This window comes from Abrus precatorius, unplaced genomic scaffold, assembly GCF_003935025.1.
Source record: "Abrus precatorius isolate BTA unplaced genomic scaffold, Abrus_2018 Scaffold5, whole genome shotgun sequence".
NCBI classification, from domain to species: Eukaryota; Viridiplantae; Streptophyta; class Magnoliopsida; order Fabales; family Fabaceae; genus Abrus; species Abrus precatorius.
Window position 1 is genome coordinate 3,733,586 of NW_020874395.1, and position 22,083 is coordinate 3,755,668.

The window sequence follows — 22,083 nt, forward strand, 5'->3', positions numbered from 1 at the left end:
GGAGGTTAACATTCTTTCATAGTACATTTTAAAAAAAAAAACACCTAAAAACCAAAGTGTTTATTTTTTGGAAGTTGCATCAAAACTAAATTTTTAAGCAGAAGAAAACAAAATCTTCTAAAAGCAGTTAGTAGCAATAGCTAACTTTAGTTGCCAGTAGAAACAAATTATTAAATTTTTAAATTTAAATTTACTTATAATATTATTTATTTTTAATTTTCATGCTTATATTTTTAACTAAATGTCAACATTTTATTAAAAATAAATTTAGAGTACAAGATGTACTCTAATAGTTTTAATTTTCATGTTATTAAAATTTAAAAATGCTATAAATATAATGTTCTTTTATGTTTAAAGGAGAACATATGGTTTTCTGTAAAAATAAAGCATTTATGTTAAATTTTAAAATTCATTTAAAAAATGAAAGTATTTAAAAGTTAGGTATAAAATAATAAAAAATACATTATACACTTACATAAATTATGCTGGTTTCTGTAAAATACATCATGTCATATATGTTATTTTGATTTAATTATGTCTTTTATTCATATAAATATTAGATATTTTATAACAAGTTCTTATAAAACAATTTTTATTAATATTTAATTTTAAATTGTTAAAGAAGTTAGAATTTGATCTACGTCATTAACCTCTTTAAATGCTGAGCTAGGGTAAATGCTGAGTTGGGACTTACAAGAAGGCCAGCTCATCCATTTTCATGTATCATGTTATATCATTTAAATTTTTAATATTTTATTATTTAAAATTATTACTTGTAAACAAATTTTTAAACACATTTTAAATATTTATAAAAAAATCTTCTAACTTTTTTTTCTTTTATTTTCATAAACACTTACCAGAAAAGAATTAATGTAAAGATTAAATGTAAAAAAAATTATAAAAACTTATCATAAAATATTCAATATTTATAAAGACAAAAAATATAATTAAATCTATTATTTTTTCTTCCTAAAATATTTAATGCTGTTAAGACATTATTGGATAATAATTTGAACAAGTTTCTTTAACAAAATTGGTAATATTAAAATCTTGAGAAAAAAGATCTTGCTTCAATTTTGCCCATGACTCGTCGATAAGTAATTTATGACAAAATTTGGAATTCGATATCATTTTAACAAACCTCCAGGAAGTATAACGTAATTTACCCAATAATGGATATTAATTCCATAAACCATTTTTTCTCTTTTTTATTGGTCCACCAAGAGTATTCCTCGCCTCAGCTGAAAAGTAATTCCTTTCAGCAAAATGAATCCCCTTTAATAATAACAAAAACCATAATTTCTAAAACAACATTTTTCAGAGTTGAAAACAAAAAAGAAAGAGACCCATATCAGTCTCTAAATATGCAACATATTTTCATATTCACTAAAACCTCATAAACTGAAATTTGACAAGAGTCAGCAACCAATGCAACATAGAATCATGAGAATGCTATCTACATATGGGGTATGGAATTTCTCTGCTTTAATAGTTCTTCATGAGAATGCTATCTACATATGCTCATGCTTCAGTTGCTCTGGACACTTGGAACTATTTGCTTTTCAGAAAGTTCTCTAGATCGACTTATCTTTCCATTCTTCTTCTCATACTCTTGTTTCAGTTCCTCTAGACGTTTGGATATCTGATGAGAAACATAATGTAGATCCGTTATGTGTAATCCTAGAATTATATCTGACTTGAACAAATATTATATGGTCTAATCACATCATAGCCATGCATTATTGCGATGGCCATAATATGTAGTGTGGTAAAGAAGAAACATAATTACAAAGGGATGTGGAAACAAACCTGAAATAACTTGTTAATTAATACGTGGCAAGGAACTTAATTTTGGACTTAAATCATAAGATGATTGCCCTATTTTGGTGAGCTTGTTGATAAGTTCTTGTAAGAGAAGAAAAACTATATAAAAAACAAATAATACTTTTTTTATTAGTTACAAATAACTTATCTCTTCAAGTTCTAGAAAAGTTAAATGAGAGTAACTTCTAAAATATAAAAAAGTATAATTTAATTTTAACTTATGAAAGAAATTTTGTTCAATTTTTATATTATTTTTCTTCTATTACAAAGACTTATCCACAAACTCACTCAAACGGAGCCTAATTAACATTTATAAGCTTTACTTTAGCTATATTTGTAATTAATGTGGAATCTCAACACACCACTTTGAACACGATAGTGGACACTAGAGAATGGAAATTATAGGACTGACTTTTTTCAATTGCATTGGAAAAGCTACAGGACCAAATAGACTGTAGTAGGAAAGGCCTTGGGACTAAATAAATTGTACCAGATGGAAATTCACGGGACCGAGTTACTTGCAATGAAAAAAATGTGGGGCTAATTGATCTAAATCTCCTGCTTTCTTTTCCCAACCTAATAAATTGCATGCTACCTATTTATTTATGGGAATTTAGGCTAATTTTAGAACTGTGTATTATCATTGAAAGTTAAATTTTCACATAAATTCACCTATATGTTGTAGAGGTTAATGGTTTGGATGACAGACATTAAAATAAACTAAAAAGAAGCCATTCTCAAGAGACTTCAACTAGAATTTTCAAAGTTTTTCAGACCTGGAGGTATGCTTGGTTGTGCAAGGCCATGCAAAAGGTATGCATAGTAAGCATTCCATGTTACAAAAACAAATAATTTGACATCAACATATGCATGGCTGAGCAAAACAGTGCACAACCTTAAATCAACAATAGGCACAGCCATACAACAACATATTAACAAATTTTGCTGGAGAAATGTAGGTAAAGCACCTAGCCCAAAAGAGCTTGAACATGTTTGATTCATGAAATATTGGTACTTTGATAGGTAAGTCTTTAAAAGTGGTGGTCATTGTCATTTTAAGAAAGATTAACATCATGTGTCTTTAAGAAACAAAATGGGATCGAGAAAAGTTAAGCAGCTTGTTACTACAAGTTTTAAACTTTGGTATACAAAGAAAGTCAAAGTAAAGAATGAAGTAAGTATCATTTTGTACAAGACTTGATAGAAGAATGTGGTAGAGGTTAAAAGATTGAGGACAAGACACTGATTTAGAGGGCTGGATTCAAGACATTCCATAAGTTGAAAAGATTTTTATAAGTGGGAATTTAAATAGTTATGTTGGCTATAAGGCAAGACAATTTAGAACAATTTACAGTGATTTTGGTTTTGGAGAGTTAAATAAGGACAAACTATTCCATGATTTTTCAATGACATGATTTCAAGATCATACACACTTGTATTGAAAAGTGAGAGAAACACCTTATCACTTATAGAGTATATTCTCAAAGTTGCATAAGTGATTTAAGTTTTGTAAGGATTCCAAATAAGAGTTTGCAACCATTATAAAGTGATTCTTCAAGAGAATCTTACTACACAATATAAGGTCTGGACCCTTGATGTTTTTTTCAAAAATGGTAAACAAAGAACTCGACAAGTTATAATTTTTCACCACTTAAAAGTGATAAACAATTGGATTTTCAAAAATAGTTATTAGAAGAATGTAATGGAAAAGTACAAGACAATGTTAACCTCATTTGGAATAAGATATCTAAGAAGATTAGGAGAGTTGTTAAGGCATTTATGAGTGAATCAAGAGGCTTCAGGCTAAGAGATAAGAAATCTTAATAGTGGAATGAAAGAATACAAGAAAACGTTAGAGACAAAAGGAAATGTTTTAAATCTCTACATGGATACAATAATGCAGAAAATTAGGCAAGGTATTAAAATACATTAAATAAGATAAAAACAATGAGTGGAGCACGATTAAAAACTTTTGAATTGTTTTAACAAAATCTTGAGACAAATAACGAGGAAAAAAGATATATAAATCAGCCAAAATACTTATCACTCTTTGTTATTGTTGCTTGATCAAGAGCGACCATATAAATAATGTTAATTAGGACTCATAGGGGTGTTATGTTGTGCTATTCCATGTCAATTTCAGCATTCTAACACTTTCTATGCCCTTTTTTTGGAGAGGGACAGAGGTACCGTGACAGATCTTTGAAGTGGAGACTAATCAAGGAGATTACAAAAACGAGCTTCTTAGGAAGAAAAGGGTTTTTTTAATTTTCTCTTTCTTGATCTTTTCCTTGTTTATCATGCAACTCGTTTTAGATTTGCTTTTGATGTTTAATTCCTATTATGTATGACTAAAGCAATAGAAGAGGTGAATAACTTTTAAAGATTTCTTTTCTTTAATTAGGGAGAATCACAATTGATTGCAACTGAAACCTAAGGCTTTGGATCTCACCAATAGTCAATTATCCTTGCATTCTCGAAGCTCTTGGCTTACCGTTGCCTCCTTTCCTTGATCTATAATTAATTTTGGAAACCAATTTAATTCATTTGTTTGGATAGGCAAGAATCATGCAAATCTGGTACCTATTATTTGGTCTAGGAGGGTGCCATACGCAAGAATAAAAACCCTTTATTACTTTTGTGACAAGGTGTACTTATCCTTAAGGGTATTTTCACGCATTGCATACCCTAGCATATTTGTATATATGTATTTCCACTAACATAACAAGAAAGATTTTGTGTTCACCAGGCTAACCACCTGTTCACTATCTTTCTTATCTATGTAAATTTGCCCTACTAAAGCATTCTTCTTTAGCTTTAACACTCAATTCAACAATCTCCTGCCAACATGATCTTTACTTTTGGGACTAAAAACTACTTCTGTTACCCTCTAAATCCCTAGCCTGCTAGCCATCTTCAACCACCAGATGTCAACCCCTTCTATCCCCAAAATCCCCTCTAATATATATTTCTCCAAAACACCAATTGTCATCCTTCATTTAATCAGTTCAAAGTTAGTTTGATTTCTACTTTCCCACTCAGCGCATCTCCATCAAGAACCAAAACCCCATGCTAGGTACGTGGGATCTCTCTTGAAATGCATTTGCAATCCTTGCAAACCCTGTTGTCCCCATTCCTTATTTGTGCTTCTATCATTGAAGAGGCTATCGTCATTCTTAATTGGCTATCAATTATGAAAAATGCTAGAAAGCTGAAAAAATATGCATTTTGTCATCCTTCATTTAATCAGTTCAAAGTTAGTTTGATTTCTCCTTTCCCACTCAGCGCATCTCCATCAAGAACCAAAACCCCATGCTAGGTACGTGGGATCTCTCTTGAAATGCATTTGCAATCCTTGCAAACCCTGTTGTCCCCATTCCTTATTTGTGCTTCTATCATTGAAGAGGCTATCGTCATTCTTAATTGACTATCAATTATGAAAAATGCTAGAAAGCTGAAAAAATATGCATCATGGAGTCAACCAAGAAGCAGAAATTTCTCAATATACAATTATGTTGGTATGAAAACTGCCAATTAAAAATGGATTTGAACCATTTTTGAGCTGCATGTTCAAGATAATAAATGTTTAATGCTAAGTCCAAACTATTTGACAAAGGATAAGGAACAATGACATCGATCAAGAAAAAAAATGAGTGACTCAGTAAAACCATATTTGCTTGGGCAGAGTCGAAAATTATATGGAGACAGATATCTTCTACATGCAGATTCAATGTTGTTTGATATTTTAGAACTAGACCAACTTCTGAAATTGTATCAATTCTATGATAACCACCACTTGATCAACCAAACCAATAAATCAGAGATTTAAAAGTAACATAGTGTAACACTCAATTTTAAAAGTATCTTTGAGTATGACAAAATAAAATGCATGTGGATGTTATGAAGTGAAAGAAAATGTGGCAAGGAGAAAAATGTGTATCCTGCTCCAAGTCATTTCATTCATTGTCTATGACAAGGAGGAAAACATGTATTTTTGAGTCTGTAGTGTTGTTAGATACCCAAAACAGAATAACACTGAATAGGACTTTTATTAACGCTTTCTAAAGAATACAACAAGAACAGCTGAAATACAATGACAATCTCAGGATAATTCGAGAGTCCTATCTCTCCCTCCCTCGTAATGAATTTCTTATTCTTCCCTTCCTCACTAAACACTCTCACCCACCCTTTATAGGGTTCCAGATTACAATAGGCTGACATGGTTATATCTGTTTACAGTTATAACTAACTTCTATTTCTGGTTTTAGCTTTCCTTTGATAGACCTTCTTTATTATGGGGCGTGGTTTATGCCTATCAATACCCGGCGCCAAAAGTTTCACCTTGTCCTCAAGGTCAAAGGACGGAAAAGCTTCTTGTACCCTTGCAGCTGATTCCCAGCTATTTTCGCATAAAGGCAGGTCTTGCCACTGTATCAAGACTTCCACCTCGCCCCCTATTGTTTCACGCACTTCCAATACGTTTTATGGACAAACTAGCAGCTCATGGTCTTCTGTCAACATTTTTGGTAGAGGTTGAGTTTGTACTGGTGGGCCCACTCTTTTCTTCAGTAATGATACATGAAAAACTGGATGAATTTTGCTGTCTGGAGGTAATTCCAACTTGTAAGCCACCTGCCCTATTTTAGCTATAACCTTGAAGGGGCCATAGAAGCGAGGACTCAGTTTTTCATTTAGTCTCTTAGACATAGATTTTCGTTTGTAAGGTTGGATCTTCAAAAACACCCAGTCCCCTTCTTGGAACTCTTCATCTCTTCTATGCTTATTAGCATGTATGCGCATGGCATCTTGGGCTTTAAGGATGTTGTTTCTTAGTTCGTCCAGCAACTCATCACGGTTCTGCACCAACTGGTTGACCTCCTCCATTCGGGATGGAGTCACAGACCCCTTGAGAAGGGATGGGGGGTCAATTCCATATAGGGTCCCGAAATGGGGTCATTTTGCTAGAGGCATTGTAATTAGTGTTGAACCAGTATTCTGCCCAAGCTAAGCACGACATCCAGTTTTTGGGCCTTGTCCCGGTTAGACATCGTAGGTACACCTCCACACTCCTGTTTACTTTCTCAGTTTGGCCATCCGATTGTGGGTGGTAAGCCGAACTGAATTTCAACTCCGTGCCAACTGCTTTGAACAAACTTTTCCAAAAATTGCTCATAAACAGTGAATCTCTATCCGAAACAATAGAGCTAGGGAAGCCATGTAGTCTCACTATTTCTTGCACAAAGATTGCTGCCACTTCTCCTGCTGTATAAGGATGGCCCAATGGTCGTTAGTCTATCTACCACAACAAGGATAGTATCTTTTCCTTTAGACTTTGGTAATCCTCCGACGAAGTCCATAGAAATGTCCCTCCATACTACTGTAGGGATGGGTAAGGGCTGCAATAACCCTGCTGGAGTTAGAGTGGAGTATTTGTTTCTCTGGCATACATCACATGCTGCCACAAATTCCTTGATGTCTTTCTTCATGCCTTCCCAATAAACTATATTTGCAATTCTCTTGAAGGTTCTGAAGTATCCAGAATGTCCCCCTATTAAAGAGGAATGAAATTCCTTTAGAATGATGGGAATTTTAGCGGAAGCTTTAGGGAGTACTAAACTGTTTTTATAGAACAACTTGTGGTCTCTCAAGGTGTATCCAGGATGAGAAGTGTTGTTCAGCACTAGATCCTGTATAATGGTTTTCAGTTTGGCATCTTGTTGTATTTCCTCTTGCCACTCTTCCCAATCTGCCATTTGTAGGACAGATAAGGAGTAATATGAGCTCCTGCGAGACAGAGCATCTGCGGCCGTGTTCTCTCTCCTTGGCTTATACTGAACTTCGAAGTCATACCCAAACAGCTTTGAAATCCATCTGAATTGTTCTTCTGCCCATAGCCTCTGATCCGTAAGGAATTTTAAGCTTTTTTGATCTATTCGTATGATGAAGTGAGTTTCCAGCAAATAGTGCCTCCATTTCTGAACAGCTTTAACCACTGCCATCAACTCTCTTTCATAGAGTGACTTCCTTTGATTTATGTCAGATAAGGTAGTGCTCCAGAAGGCTAGAGGCTTTCCCTCTTGGAGCAAAACAGCCCCTAATCCTATCCCTGACGCATCAGTTTCCAGGATGAAGGTTTTGGAAAAATTTGGGACACTCAGGGCTGGGAGTATAGTCATGGCCTGCTTTAGTTTATCAAAAGCAGCTTGGGCTTCTTTACTCCACATAAAGCTGTCCTTCTTTAAGAGTTGAGTGAGGGGTTTTGCGATCAAACCATACAGTTGCACAAATCTCCGATAGCACCCCGTTAAACCCAAGAATCCTTTGAGGCCTTTCACGTTTTTTGGTTGGGGCCATAGCCACATAGCTTCCACCTTTTTTGGGTCAGCTGCTACAGTGCCTGCCGATATAATGTGACCCAGGTATTCCAGCGTGGTTTGGCCAAAGGTGCATTTCCTTTGATTGACCTTCAGTTCATGCTTTAGCAGTAAATTTAATACCTCGGTTAAGTGCTGAGTGTGATCCTCTTTGTTTCTGCTGTAGATAAGGATATCATCAAAAAATACTAGCACACAAGTTCGTATCAGAGGTCTAAAGACTTCATTCATCAAGGATTGGAAGGTTGAGGGTGCATTAGTAAGCCCGAAGGGCATTACCACAAATTCATAGTGACCTTCGTCGGTTCTGAAAGCTGTCTTCTCTATATCCTCGCTTCTCATTCTAATTTGATGGTATCCAGACCTTAGGTCCAGTTTTGAAAAAATTGTAGCATTCCCCAATTCGTCCAGCAACTCGTCAATGATGGGTATAGGAAATTTGTTAGGTATGGTTACCTTATTAAGCGCTCTATAGTCCACACAAAATCGCCAACTTCCATCCTTTTTCTTTACCAAAATCACATGGCTAGCGTATGGGCTTAAGCTATATCTCACAATTCCTGCTTCCAGCATTTCCTTCACCATTTTTTCAATTTCCGATTTTTTATAATAAGGGTACTTATATGGGCGGATATTAGGAATAACAGCTCCCTCTTGTAGGTGTATGGCATGATCATGCTTCCTTGCTGGTGGTAATGTTGTTGGTGCCTCAAATAGCTCCTGATATTGATGTAGAACAGTCATTAACTCCGTGGGTATCTCTTTTGCAGCTTCCTCCTCTGGCTGCCTCATTCTACAATCTAGTAGTAGCCCTTCCCCTCCTTGTTGTATGGCCTTGAGTATTGTGTTTATTGAGGTTCTGCCTTTGATTAATTCTGGTTCACCTTTCAATGTGACCATCTACCCTTCTATATTAATTTTCAGGGTCATTTGCTCAAAATTTGCTCTGATTTCTCCCAGTCCAACAAGCCATTCGAGACCCAGCACCATGTCTACCCCGCCTAAGCCAAACAAGTAGAAGTCTTGCCTTATGGGTATCCCTTGTATCATCACGGAAACACCAACACATTTCCCTTTACAACGCACCTTATGTCCATCCCCAACCTTCACTATGTAAGAGGGAGTATCTTTAATGGGTAATTGAATTTTGTGTACCAATTCGTGGGAAATGAAGTTGTGTGTAGCGCCACAATCAATTAACACTATCACCTTTCCCTGGCCCAACTCCCCCCATACCTTGAGGGATTTTTTGGATGTGAATCCCCCAATACTTTTGAGGGATAATTGCCTGAATGATGCTCCCTTCTCTTCCTCTTCCGGGCTGTCCTCATCACGTCCCTCCATTTCTTCTATGAGCATCACCCTCAACTGTTTGTTTTTACAAACATGGTTGGGTCCATATTTTTCATCACATCTAAAGCACTCTCCTTTTCTTATTTTCTCCTGCATTTCCGCATTGGACAGCCTCTTAAAATCCCCTGTTCTTCGTCTAAACCCAAACCCACTCATGTTGCTGCCTGTTGATGAGGCTGTGGACGCCCCTTCTATTGCCCTTCCTCCTGGTTTTTGCTTCTGTCCCGTGTCTACAATCACTGTACGTGAAAAAGAGGGGGCTCTATATTGGTTCCCTTGCCTTTCAGACCCGCCCGCCTCCTTCTTGACTATGGCAGCATTCTTTTGGTCTATCATCAGGGTCTTTTTCATCATAGCTGACAGGTTAGCAGGCTCATACAGTTTCACCTCTGCTCCAATTTCCTCTTTTAACCCATTCACAAACATGTCCATCAAATGTTCTTCTCCTACTCCGCCTAACATGCCTGCCAATTTCTCAAATTGCGAGACAAACTCTTCCACGGTATCCTCTTGTTTCAGTGCTAGCAGAGCAGCGAAAGGACTATGAAACATGGCTGGCTGGAACCTGTCAATAATGGCTTCCTTAAATTGTTCCCAGTGCTGGTGTGGGTGGCAAGATTCCCACCATTGGAACCAGCTTAGAGCCTTTCCTTCCAGGGCCACCATCACAGCTTGCAGTTTCTCCCTTTCATCAGCCCCTTGCAACCTGAAGTATCTTTCAAGTTTGTTCACCCATCCAAACACATCATCTTCCCCTTCATACACAGGAATCTTCATCTTCCTCCACCTTTCATTGCTTCCTGTGTTAGAATGTGTTTCCTCCTCCACTGGTGGGGCCCCTCTGCCTGATGGTCGCTCCCCTCTGCTGTCTGCAATGTGGTCCAAGCGACGGATCATTGATTCCACCAAATCTTCTAGCCTCCGAAACCGTTCTTCCTCACTAGCACGGTCCTCCTCGCGCTCACGGCTCCAAGACTCCATGTGTTGTTCCAATTTTTCGATTCTTGATTCCATTCTTGTTTTGACTCTAGGCATTACCGGTCTTGATACCATGGAGCTTTGATACCAATTTGTTAGATACCCAAAACAGAATAACACTGAATAGGACTTTTATTAATGCTTTCTAAAGAATACAACAAGAAAAGCTGAAATACAATGGCAATCTCAGGATAATTCGAGAGTCCTGTCTCTCCCTCCCTCGTAATGAATTTCTTATTCTTCCCTTCCTCACTAAAAACTCTCACTCACCCTTTATAGGGTTCCAGACTACAATAGGCTGACATGGTTATATCTGTTTACAGTTATAACTAACTTCTATTTCCGGTTTTAGCTTTCCTTTGATAGACCTTCTTTATTATGGGGAGTGGTTTATGCCTATCAAGTGTACAAGTGAAAAAATAAAAATGCAGGGAAAGGAAGGGAACCTTGATAGAATATGCCAGTGGTAACAACGTATTTGGATTCATTGCATCCTCAGGGAAGTTTTTCAACGCATGTATCAGTTTTTCAAAAGGTAGTTTAATCTGATAAACAAACAAAACACAAACAATGAACAGAAGTTTGCTTTGATTTATAACAAACAAAACATAAGTTCACATGATACTAACCAAGTCATCATGGCAGAACTGTAAAAGAGCCAAGCCAACTTTAAAGACAATTTTAACACCCTGGAAAGATAAGAATATCATCATTCTAGATCCATGTTTCTAAACAATAAATGATTCTACAGAGGGAAAGCACAGCTAACCTCATAGAGAAAGACATCCCAAATTCGAAGAGCCAAATGGAAGGGAAAGGAATATGAAAATACAGTTATGAACCACTGGCTTGCATACATGCTAGGATTTATCATTTCATGGGAAAAATGTTCTCCCAACTTTGGTAGATGCTCCCTCACCAAGTGTTCAAATTGAAAGAGGTATTGCTGTACCAGAGGCAATCCTGCCTGCGATCAATAGATCAGTAATTGTGCTGAAAGGGAGTTACTCTCATCAAAGTGTATATAATGGTAACAAGAAACATGCAATTCAACACATACAGTTCTTTCCTCATAGAATACATATCTTATATAAGACAGGGATAATGCATTGACAGTTTAACACCATAATCAGCACCAATGAATTCATGGAACAAATAGTTACCAGATACAAGCCCTCCATTGGGGCATGAACTGCTCCTTTCAGCAATGCCACCAACAACCAAAATGCATCTTCTTCACTCATATAAAGAAGCAAAAGCCCAGCTAAAAAACCCATTCCCTGGATTTTTAAAACAATCAGTATTATGAATTACTTTGCAACAAGCACAAAAAGGTGATGGGCTCCTGAGTAGAACCTGAACATATCCTACATCTCTGTCAAAGACTGAATAAGCTTTTAGAACATTGTAGAGGGACCGCTGTCCAGGTCCATGTCTCTGTTGAAAGAATACATGTGAAGGGAAGGTCCGAGAAATGTCTCGAATTATATCCAGTTCAGAGGCTGACGTCTCATATATGACTAGTTGCTACAAGAGACATAATATCTTGTCAATGTAAACTCCGGAAAGTGGAACAGTAGTGTAATAGAACTTGATATAATTTCAAAAGGAAAAGGTGGAAACCTCATTATAAAAAAACTAGTTAATTCAAACCATATCTGCAATTGCATACAAAATGATTCTTTTAGGAAGACAACTCCAAAGTGGAATTTCATTGGAGCAGTCAAACAAAATTTGATCAAACGAATTCAAATAGTGTACATGCCCATATTCAAGGTAATTTTTAAGCAGTGTATTACCATGGAAAATAATGTGCAACTTAGAAAACCCAGCATATGCACCATGGTGGTGACACTGACAGCAAACACAAATACACAAAGTGATAAAACAGAAAGATGTGCAAATAAAAATGGAGAATATTCTTTAATTCATATTAATTGAAGAATGATAACAAGCAACAGTGTGACGAGAACTTATCATAGCTTACAGAATGCTCTACAAAATATATCAGAACTTTCATCAATATAAATTAATTTGATTACCTCATAAACTCCAGGGTTCATCAGCAATAGGTCTCGACTTCCAGATATCAATTGCCAAACAAGGCCCCTTAAACAATCAGGAATTCCTTTCCTTATACGCCTTTTAACAACATGAGGTTTTCTCCTTAGATAATGCTTCCAATCACTCCCACCAACCCCAATCATCTTCCTCCATTTTCTAACCCTTCTCTCATCCCTATGTCTAATGAAAGATAGATGAAAATAAAGTTAAAATCACTGAAAATATCTCATGCTTGAAACACAGAAACACATCAATCAACGAGAGAAAACAAAATACCTCTCATATGCTGATCTACTCTTGACTAACCCATCAGAAGTATTAACATCCTGTTTTACAAACCCAAATCTGTCTAATGCTCTTGGTGAAGGAACAGGACCTGGTTCGTAGTCATCTAATCTTTTCTTTTCCATTCAAATTAACCCTTTCAAACCAAAAGACAAATGATATAGCTCACTTCCTTTAACATTACAACACGCAAAAGCTGAAAATAGAAGTGCAATTACACAATGTTATTATCATTTTACAACAAATATTGAAAAAAAGATAATAAATTTGTCATGGTTACAGAGTAGTTACTCATTTGATCTAAGTATACACAGCAAGTATGCAATAACCAATAATCATGATAAAATGTATATGAGACTACAGTTTGATGTGCCATAACCAATAAGCACGAAATCAAGAACCTTATCCATATCATTATATCCTAAATCTGAATCATTTGTCAAATGGTATCAATTGAGGAGCCAAAACAACTAATTCATAAGTTCCAAGAAGTAAATTAAGCCCACCTCCCACACAAACAAAAATCATGGGTAACTGGATATTGCAAATTCCTTATGATCGTAAATGCAAAACACGTATCTTTCATTCTTCATTCGGTTACATATATAAGCGAAGACCAGTTCTAAACAAAGAAATATGATGTGCTCCAAAGAAGCATTATCTGTAAATTTAAGTTATTTTCTTTTTCCCATTTAACATTGAAAGCAAAAACCAATAGCAAGACAACAGCAGCAACCAAAGTTTACAAAAAGAGAGAACAATACATAACTTAAATCTAAAATGCTTATATTATGTCGTGCCAGCACAACACCTATGCTTTCAATTGGAAAGTTCAAATATGGGTAACGTGATTCCATGTTCAGCCTATAAGAAACTACAGATTATTCGATCTAATTGTCAAAAAAGAAAAAGCAGGGCCATCCAAATTGTGATTCATAGCAAAAGAAAGAAGAAAAAGGGTGATAAAATACAGATGTGTAGAAAATATCAAACCTTGATTAGTTGAATGATGAATTGAGAATTGGGAAATGAAGGTAGGGTTTTGAAGATTGTGACTGGGAATCCGAGGGAACACACAAACACAAAAAAGACGAGAAAATGGGGGTTGGAGTGGCCTGCAACAACCTCGGAAAAAGGAAATGAGAGTGAAATGGACGGATCAATTTAATAAGGAAGAAGGAAACAAATTCAATCATTTCAATAACACCGTGAAATTGCATAATAAGCCTTAATTATTTTGGTATATGTTGGATTTTCAATAATTCTCTTTATTATGGATAGAAACAAAACATGTCAATGATTACTTGAAATCAAATATGAAATTATTTTATTTCACATTTTATGGCTGAGACTTAAATGAAAAAAAAAATCTTCTAATTTAGATCAAATAAAATCTTTTAGTCATTTTTTCTATGTTATAACTTAGTTAATGAAAAATATGTACTTAGCTCTTTAAATTATTTTTTAGCCTTTAATTCTGCTGAATCTCAATCAATGTAAATTAATGCTTTTATAACAAAACTTAACAAGACTCCCACACTTTCTCTCAAGTGAATCTAGTAACGTTTCTCACTTGCTTTCTTTTGTTTTATTTATAATATTATTTCAACTGAATCATAATCATGAAAATAAGAAAAAATTGTTAAAATCAATTAATATAAATTTTTAAAAATTAATTAGAATATTTCAAAATCATTTTTATTTAAAGTTAAACTATATCATATTAATCATTGGAAAATTAGAAATGATCAATAAATTATGAAAGATAAATATAAAAAAATAATAAATATTTTTAAAATTTGTAAAGGATGTTATACCAAGAACTATTAAAAGTTTTTGAAAAAAATTAAAAAAGAAAAGCAAAGAAAACATGTTTGCTAATACTCCACTCATAAGTTGTGTATTGCTATTGGAATAATATTTTAAGATGCTTTTAAGAGAAATGCTAATAAATTAATAAAATATTATTTAATTTATTATTTTTATTATTAGATTAAATTTATTAAAAAATAAAATTATTTAATTTTTTTCTTAATTTAATTATTAACACTCATAGTCTTATACTTTTTGTAAAATTTATCTGATAAATAAAGTATATTAAAAAAGTGTGTCACAAAGTATATTCTTAATACTTTTTTTCCATAGTAACATTATAGTACCATGGGTATATGTTTTTTTCTATTTATAAAAAAATAACTTTCTAATTTATATCAACAGTTTTTTATAGTTAAACTATAAATAAATTTTAAATAATTATTTATTTAGATTTTTATTTAAAAAATATGATTAAATTAAACATACGTACAAATATATAAATAAACATTATTTTAATCTTAAATTAAAAACATAATTTCCTATAGCAGTTAAATATAAGTTTAACTTGTTTTTAATTATGTATTAGGTCAGATTTATTATAATTATTTATTTATTTTTCTTATTTTTTACATGAGTATTTAAAAATAAAACATATTAAAACAATATTTTCATAATTAAAATAAAAAATTCAAATAAAATTAATTTTATAATCTCATCTTTTATAAAGATAATTTATGACTCTCGCAATTTTTTAATTTATTTTAATTTTTATAAAATGATTTATCAAAATAAATTAATTGTGCATTTAATAGCTTGAGTGCACTTCTGTGTCATGAGGTTTTAAGAGATTTTTTTTTTGTTATTATAGACAAAATTTACTAACAAAATATTAAAGTAGAATATTTTTGAAATAATTTATTAAAATATATAAAAAAAACACTCAAAATAATTTAAAATTCTTCTTGAATTAGCATCAAAATTGACACATGGCATATATGCACAATAGCTCTTGTTAGACAAGTGCCACTTATTCTACGTATGACACATTTTATTGATGCAGAGTTGCTCAAGTGAGAGCTATGTATGACATATGTCATGCATGTAGAATTGCTCAAGTGAGAGAGACATTAATTTCTCTACTTCTACCATGTGTTAGCCAATCAATGAAGGTTTTTGAATTTATATGTTCTATTTTTCCTGTGAGACTAACAACATTTTTTTTTCCTATTTTGGTTACTAGTAGCAACAATGAAAGGAAGGACTGTGAGAGGGAAGTATTGTGTGTTTCATAAATCAGGGAGGCAAAGAGATATTTGAAGGGGAGGTACCAACATTATGCCACCTACAAAATTATATATTATATAAATTTGGTTTGTGATAATATGTAATATTTTAAATGGAAGCAATTGTAACGTATGCTAATTAAAGCATGAACGGAGTACAATTTTTGCTTAATACAAGAGCATGAAAATCACAATGAGCTTTTTCTAATTCCTTGATACTAGGTATCAACTCTAGCCTTTGTCATTCTCAAAGTTAACTTATTGATCAATGCAAATGCATTGTTTTGTTGGAGATACTCAAATGAAAAGGTGATTCTACTGTCCTTCCTTTCTTTATAAAAATAATAGAATTGTAAAAGTAAAGATGTTATATAAGCAAATTTCAAAATAATTAAGACCGTTAATTATATTGTGTGTTAAATCAATGACTACGATTGAAATAGAAAAAGAAAAAGACCAGATGAGTAACCTAATTCTGTTGTTAGTCATAAAAGGTAAAAAAAGTAAATTGCAAGCTTTTATATATATATATATATATATATATATAGACCGTTGATGAATGAGTAATATGAGTTTTTTGTTTCATAGGTAGAAGTTCCTTTCAAGGATGGGAGTGTCAACATTGATTATGGCATCCCAAAAAATTAACAACTGACGTTATTCATCTTGTCATATTTATTATGCACTGTCAGAGAAGATGAAACGTCGTTCAAAAGACAGAAATTGGAGAAGAAATGGTACAAATAATGTTAATGAATTCGTACTTTGTATGACATCCTAACCCGTTGCATCATTTTTGTTCTGATTGTGATCATTAACAATTACAATGACAATGAATGCAAATGATATAATGTAGAAAGTAACATTTTATGTTGTTAATTGTATGTCGGATTTAACCCACATCCATTGTAGAAAGTGTAGACATATTTAAAAAGCGCACTTTCTACATTGGTGCGGTGAGATAATGTATGTAGAAAGAAGCGAAATATAACATGTAGTCTTATAAGTCGGTTTTGTGAGCGACCAATGTAGAAAGTGAAAATTTGAAATATAAAATATTGTTTGTACATCAGATGTCTCAAAGAACCATTGTAGAAGAAATATACATAAAAATAAAATAGTGTATGTACATCAGTTGTCTCCTAAAACCCATGTAGTTAGTAGTGATAAATTGTATTTAACATTCTAAAGTTTGAAATGGATTTAACATTTTTTGTTAAAATTAGATTAATACATAGGAACAAGAGGTGAATTTGAGAAAGAACCATCAAAGGGTAGCATTTGTTAAACAAAAAAAGGAAAGGGACTAGGACGAGAAGAGGAAGAGGAAGAGATTGGGTAATGCAAGCTGAATAATATCCATTGTTAGTCTCTAAGTTAAAATGAATGTTAGTGGAAATAATGATAGAAACGAAAAGGTTTGTATACAATTTGTATGTTTAAGTGAAAGACCATAGTTGTTGTATTTGATTTGCATGCAGTAACTTCCATATTGATTTCAATTTGTTATAGGTTTTTGTTGATGAATGTAATGTTGAAGAGGAAATTACTACTTCAGATGAAGTTGATATGCAGAATGATGGGTACGAATATTTGTTTGATTTATCTAACAATCAGAGTAAGACATGAAATTTTTGAGTGTGAATAAAGGTTATAAATTTTATAACGAATACGGCAAAATGAATGGGTTTGGTGTGAGGAAAAATAAACATGGTAAAAATAAGAACGAAGATGTTGTATGGCAACAATTTGTGTGTTCAAGCCAAAGTTTCCAACAACAAATGTATCAAAGTTTGCCAAATCGTCTTAGGGACCACAAAGCGATGACTAGATTTAGTTGTGAGGCTGAGTTGAAGATACAAAAAGATATAGATAGAGGGTGTTAGGGTAGTTTCATGAATTTTTTATGATCATAATCATAATCATCATTTAGTTGATGACAATTATTATGGAATATTAAAGTCACATCAAAAAATGTATGTTGCTGATGTTGAACAAATGTGGATAATAAAGAAAATGGTATTCCAGCGTCAAAAATATATCTCATTTGTTAACCAAAGAAGAAGTTATGAGATGGTTGGATTTTGTAAAAAAAGATATGTACAATCAGATTGAGAAAGATAGAAGAAGAGAGGATAGGGATGTCAAAGAGGCAGGAAAATTCTTATTAGGATTACGGTTTAAGGATTTGAAGTTGTATTATGGTCATAAGGTAGATTATAATGGAAGATTGTTGCATCTTTTTTGTGTGATGGTATTAGTCAAATTGATTATGGAATATTTGGAGATGTTGTTGCTTGTGATGCTACTTATGGGAGAAATAAGTATAAATGTTCTATGGTGGTATTTTCAGGTGTTAATTATAAACAGACGTATGTGTTTGGGTGTGCTATTGTGTCTAATAAAAAAGAAGAGACTTATGAATGAGTTTTTTTATCAGTTCTTAACAACCATGAAGGATAATACGCATAATGATAACATTGCGGCTCCCAACGTCTAAATGTTGCTACGATTATCAAGTTCATATTTAATTTGATTAAGAACTTGAAACGGGTGAAACGTTGGTTAGTTTAGTAAATTTCGAACAATTTCCACTAGGACGTCGTTGAAATCCAATTACATTTGTTAATGGTTCGAGGGATATAATGAAGAAGCACATACATAAGCATATAACACTATCTGATGCACTTTTTTTTTTTACCAAAAAGGGATATGTGTTAAAATCATGCATTATGTATATATTTGTCCTTACATGTATGTAGAGTAAATATTCTACTATCCTTATAATTTATTACATATGTTATCTTATGAAGTTTATATACTAATAGTATTTCATAGTTTGTTCTGTACATATAAGTAATATAAACATTATTGTCCAACATCAATGTTTTCTCTTTTTTAACTAATATACATGTAAAACGTAATACATTCTAATAGTGTAATATTATATATATGTATATATGATAGAACATGTATTCAACAAGTGGAATAACATTTGTATTAAATGTGATATAAGTAAAAGTATTGTTATCAACATAATTAATAACATAGTTTATTATAAATATTGTCAATTTAGTTGTTAGTTGACTTGAAGTATAAAAATATAAATATTGTTAAACCATATTGAATTATACATATTTTAAATTGATCATTACATTCATATATATAATATTAATTATGAACATGTATACTAAGGGGTATGTATGAACAATTGTACACTTCTTTTTCATTTACAAATATAAATGACTTACCCATCAATTACTACAAAAATTCCAATTAAGTAAATAAATAACGTTAAATAATTGTTTAATTGTGTATATTTGTATTTAACATTTTTTAATTATTTTCAAGTATTGAACGAGGCATATATACGAATAATTCTTTATGTTAGTGGTTAATTAAAAAAAGTATTCATCTTTCATTTTACTTAATTATGATTACCTATACCATAGCAAGCACCATAAAAAAAAACATTAATATTACAATTGTCATAATGTTATTCACCATAAATGTTTCTAAGATGTAATTCCTAAAACCAATAAACATTTTTGTATCATTTTTATTCCCTTACTTATTTAAACAAGGCAAATGGGATGATCTAAACAAATACAAGGAGCACACCTTTTAGCTCTAAGCTTAGCAAGCTAATAAGCATTTTGATTGACTCCTATGACAATTAGCCTAAACCCTAAATAATAATGAATTAAAGATATACAAATCATACCATGCATTATGGGATACCATATAATTGATTGAACCATTGAGACCAAAGACCTTTCATGGACTTGTCTAATAGCTCAAAGTGATTTCTTGCAACTAATGTCAATTCATAATGGTATTAATAATAATATCATAACATAATTAGTATAAACATTTTTAGTCTAATTAAAATATTTGCAATTAAGATTGAATTTTATTATTTTTTTTGTTACGCTATTTTATTTAAAATTGTATTGAAAGAATAAATGCAAAGTTTGACAATGAACAAACTCATTTCACAGTTACAAATAGAAACACATATATCATAAGACATAAAACATGAGAAAAATTAATCCACTATTGGCTAATGACACTCAAACATTATGTGAAATTAAAGCAAAATTAAATAAGAATGTAAAATTATCTCACATTGTCTAATGTTATTGTTAGTTATATGTCAAATTGATGCAAAATAAAATCAGATTTATAACATTACAGAGTAGTCATATTAAAAAGAGAATATGTATAAGAACTAAATAAGAGATTAAAAAGTGTTTTATTTGTTTTGTTATTGAACTATTTTATCTTTTCAAAAAAAAAAAAGAATAAATCTTATTACTATTTATTGATAGATATTAGTCATTATATATTATTTCCACTACCAATAACAAATTATTACACACTTGGACTATTTTAATTAAACACAAAAATTGAATATAAATTCTTTAATTATTTATAAGTATATTAAAATTAAATTTATAATCGAGGCCCAAACCAGTTGTTGTAATTGCTTGCCTTTTAAGGTGACTTATCTTCTATATATGTTAATAATAGTAATATAAATATTAAGGCAAAATATTATGGCAAAAATTGTACGTCAATTGGGTGGTCAACCCTATGTAATAAACCAAGCAGTCCTTTTTAATTCTGATGTAAATAATTTTTAACATTAGTTACATCCTCCAACTGATAAAAAAACACACGTCATTTTAAATTGGAAGGAAATTTTTTCTACATCAATTGACATAATACAAGTGATTAGTTATGTAATAATAGAATGACATATTTCACATCACCTCTTTTCATGAACCAATGTGGAAATGAATCGTTAAATTCATGGAAGAATATCTTTATGAAAGGTCGACGTCTAACAAAATTGTCACAAATCATAGTTAGAGGTAATGCTGAAGAGAGGATTCCAATAAAGTTTGATGTTTTGACAGACAACCCATTGAGATCAAATGTAACATAGTTCAAGAGTTATATTGCACTTCTTGCTCATACTAAGGTTGAGGTTGATATACTGACAAAGGATTAGGAAGGAGTAGACATGTGTGTGAAGGATCAAATTTGGCAAACCATCCTGGTATATAAAAATTTTCATTATGCTCTAATTTTAATTTGTTACTGTGCTTATAATAACATTAACCATTGAAAGCATGAACTAATGTGTTATAGCTCACTTATGATGTTCCAAACACAATGAATTGAAAAAGGAAATATATATTATTTGCAGAGAACGGTGGAAGGCCTTTAAAACACATTTGACTCCAAAATATGTTTTTGGAACCCTAAAAGATGTGTCCCATTGTGAACAATATGATTTCATAAATAACCAGACCTGACAGAAGTTTGTGGAGAGTTGACTTGATCCTGCATTTTAGGTGAGGGTGAAACTAATTGTTAGGGTTAATGTTGACTTTAAATTTTAAAGCAATTGCATATCCATTTACTTGTTACACAAATTTTCGCACATATCATAGGAGAAAAGAAAATTGGGTCAATTAATTCAATTAAAAGAATGCTACCCACACACATTGTTACGCAGGGGAGGGAGGGATATGCCTTAATGGAGAAAAAGATATTAGAAGAAGAGGAGAAACTATGTAAATCCCTTTGTGAATCTAATCATTATGGTGTTATTTCACACCCATCACTGCCTACGCGTCATGAGAAATAGAAGAAAGCAAGCCTTAAGAAGTTTGGAGAATATATCTCTGACAAGTTGCATTGTTGCAGAGAAAATTGTTAGTATTTCAACCCCAAAATAGATAATTGATGTAGGACATATTTAAGAAATTGTACTTACGAATTGATACTGTAGGATTCTTTATTGGAGCAAAGTTCATAGGTCACCTTTACACCTATTAGACGTAATGACATTTTGTCAACTGCTATTGGCTGACCAGAGCATGGGGGTTATGTACGTGATGTTGGTTGGGGTGTTGGCATTATAAAGTATTTTGGGTCAATTCAACATAACCGAATGGTGACATAGGAAGAATTTCATATCATTCGAGAAGAATCAGACAAAAAGTACAAGCTAAAAGAAAGGAAGAACTTACATTATTGGGTCATTCTCAAGGAAACACAACAAATGGGGGTGTGTTCCTGAACCATCTCAACTT

The 22,083-nt window shown here is 32.6% G+C and overlaps 1 protein-coding gene across 3 annotated transcripts; it reads right to left on the reverse strand.

The window, feature by feature from the left end:
• Positions 1 to 1,157: 1,157 nt before the first annotated feature.
• LOC113867723 (EVI5-like protein) lies at positions 1,158 to 14,080 on the reverse strand. Of its 3 annotated transcripts, none has more exons than XM_027503165.1 (9): positions 13,872 to 14,034; positions 12,870 to 13,074; positions 12,572 to 12,773; positions 11,901 to 12,056; positions 11,693 to 11,809; positions 11,299 to 11,496; positions 11,159 to 11,218; positions 10,976 to 11,074; positions 1,158 to 1,642 (listed from the first exon to the last, which is right to left on the reverse strand). In XM_027503165.1, exons 2-9 carry the CDS (start codon positions 13,001 to 13,003, stop codon positions 1,529 to 1,531), a joined length of 1,080 nt encoding a protein of 359 aa, XP_027358966.1. In that variant the 5' UTR covers positions 13,004 to 13,074; positions 13,872 to 14,034; the 3' UTR covers positions 1,158 to 1,528. The 3 variants fall into 3 exon arrangements, with proteins under 3 accessions (XP_027358966.1, XP_027358965.1, XP_027358967.1); XM_027503164.1 differs by having other exon boundaries at positions 1,190 to 1,642; positions 11,886 to 12,056; XM_027503166.1 differs by having other exon boundaries at positions 1,260 to 1,642; positions 11,159 to 11,196; positions 11,292 to 11,496; positions 11,886 to 12,056; positions 13,872 to 14,080.
• Between the last annotated feature and the right edge of the window lie 8,003 nt (positions 14,081 to 22,083).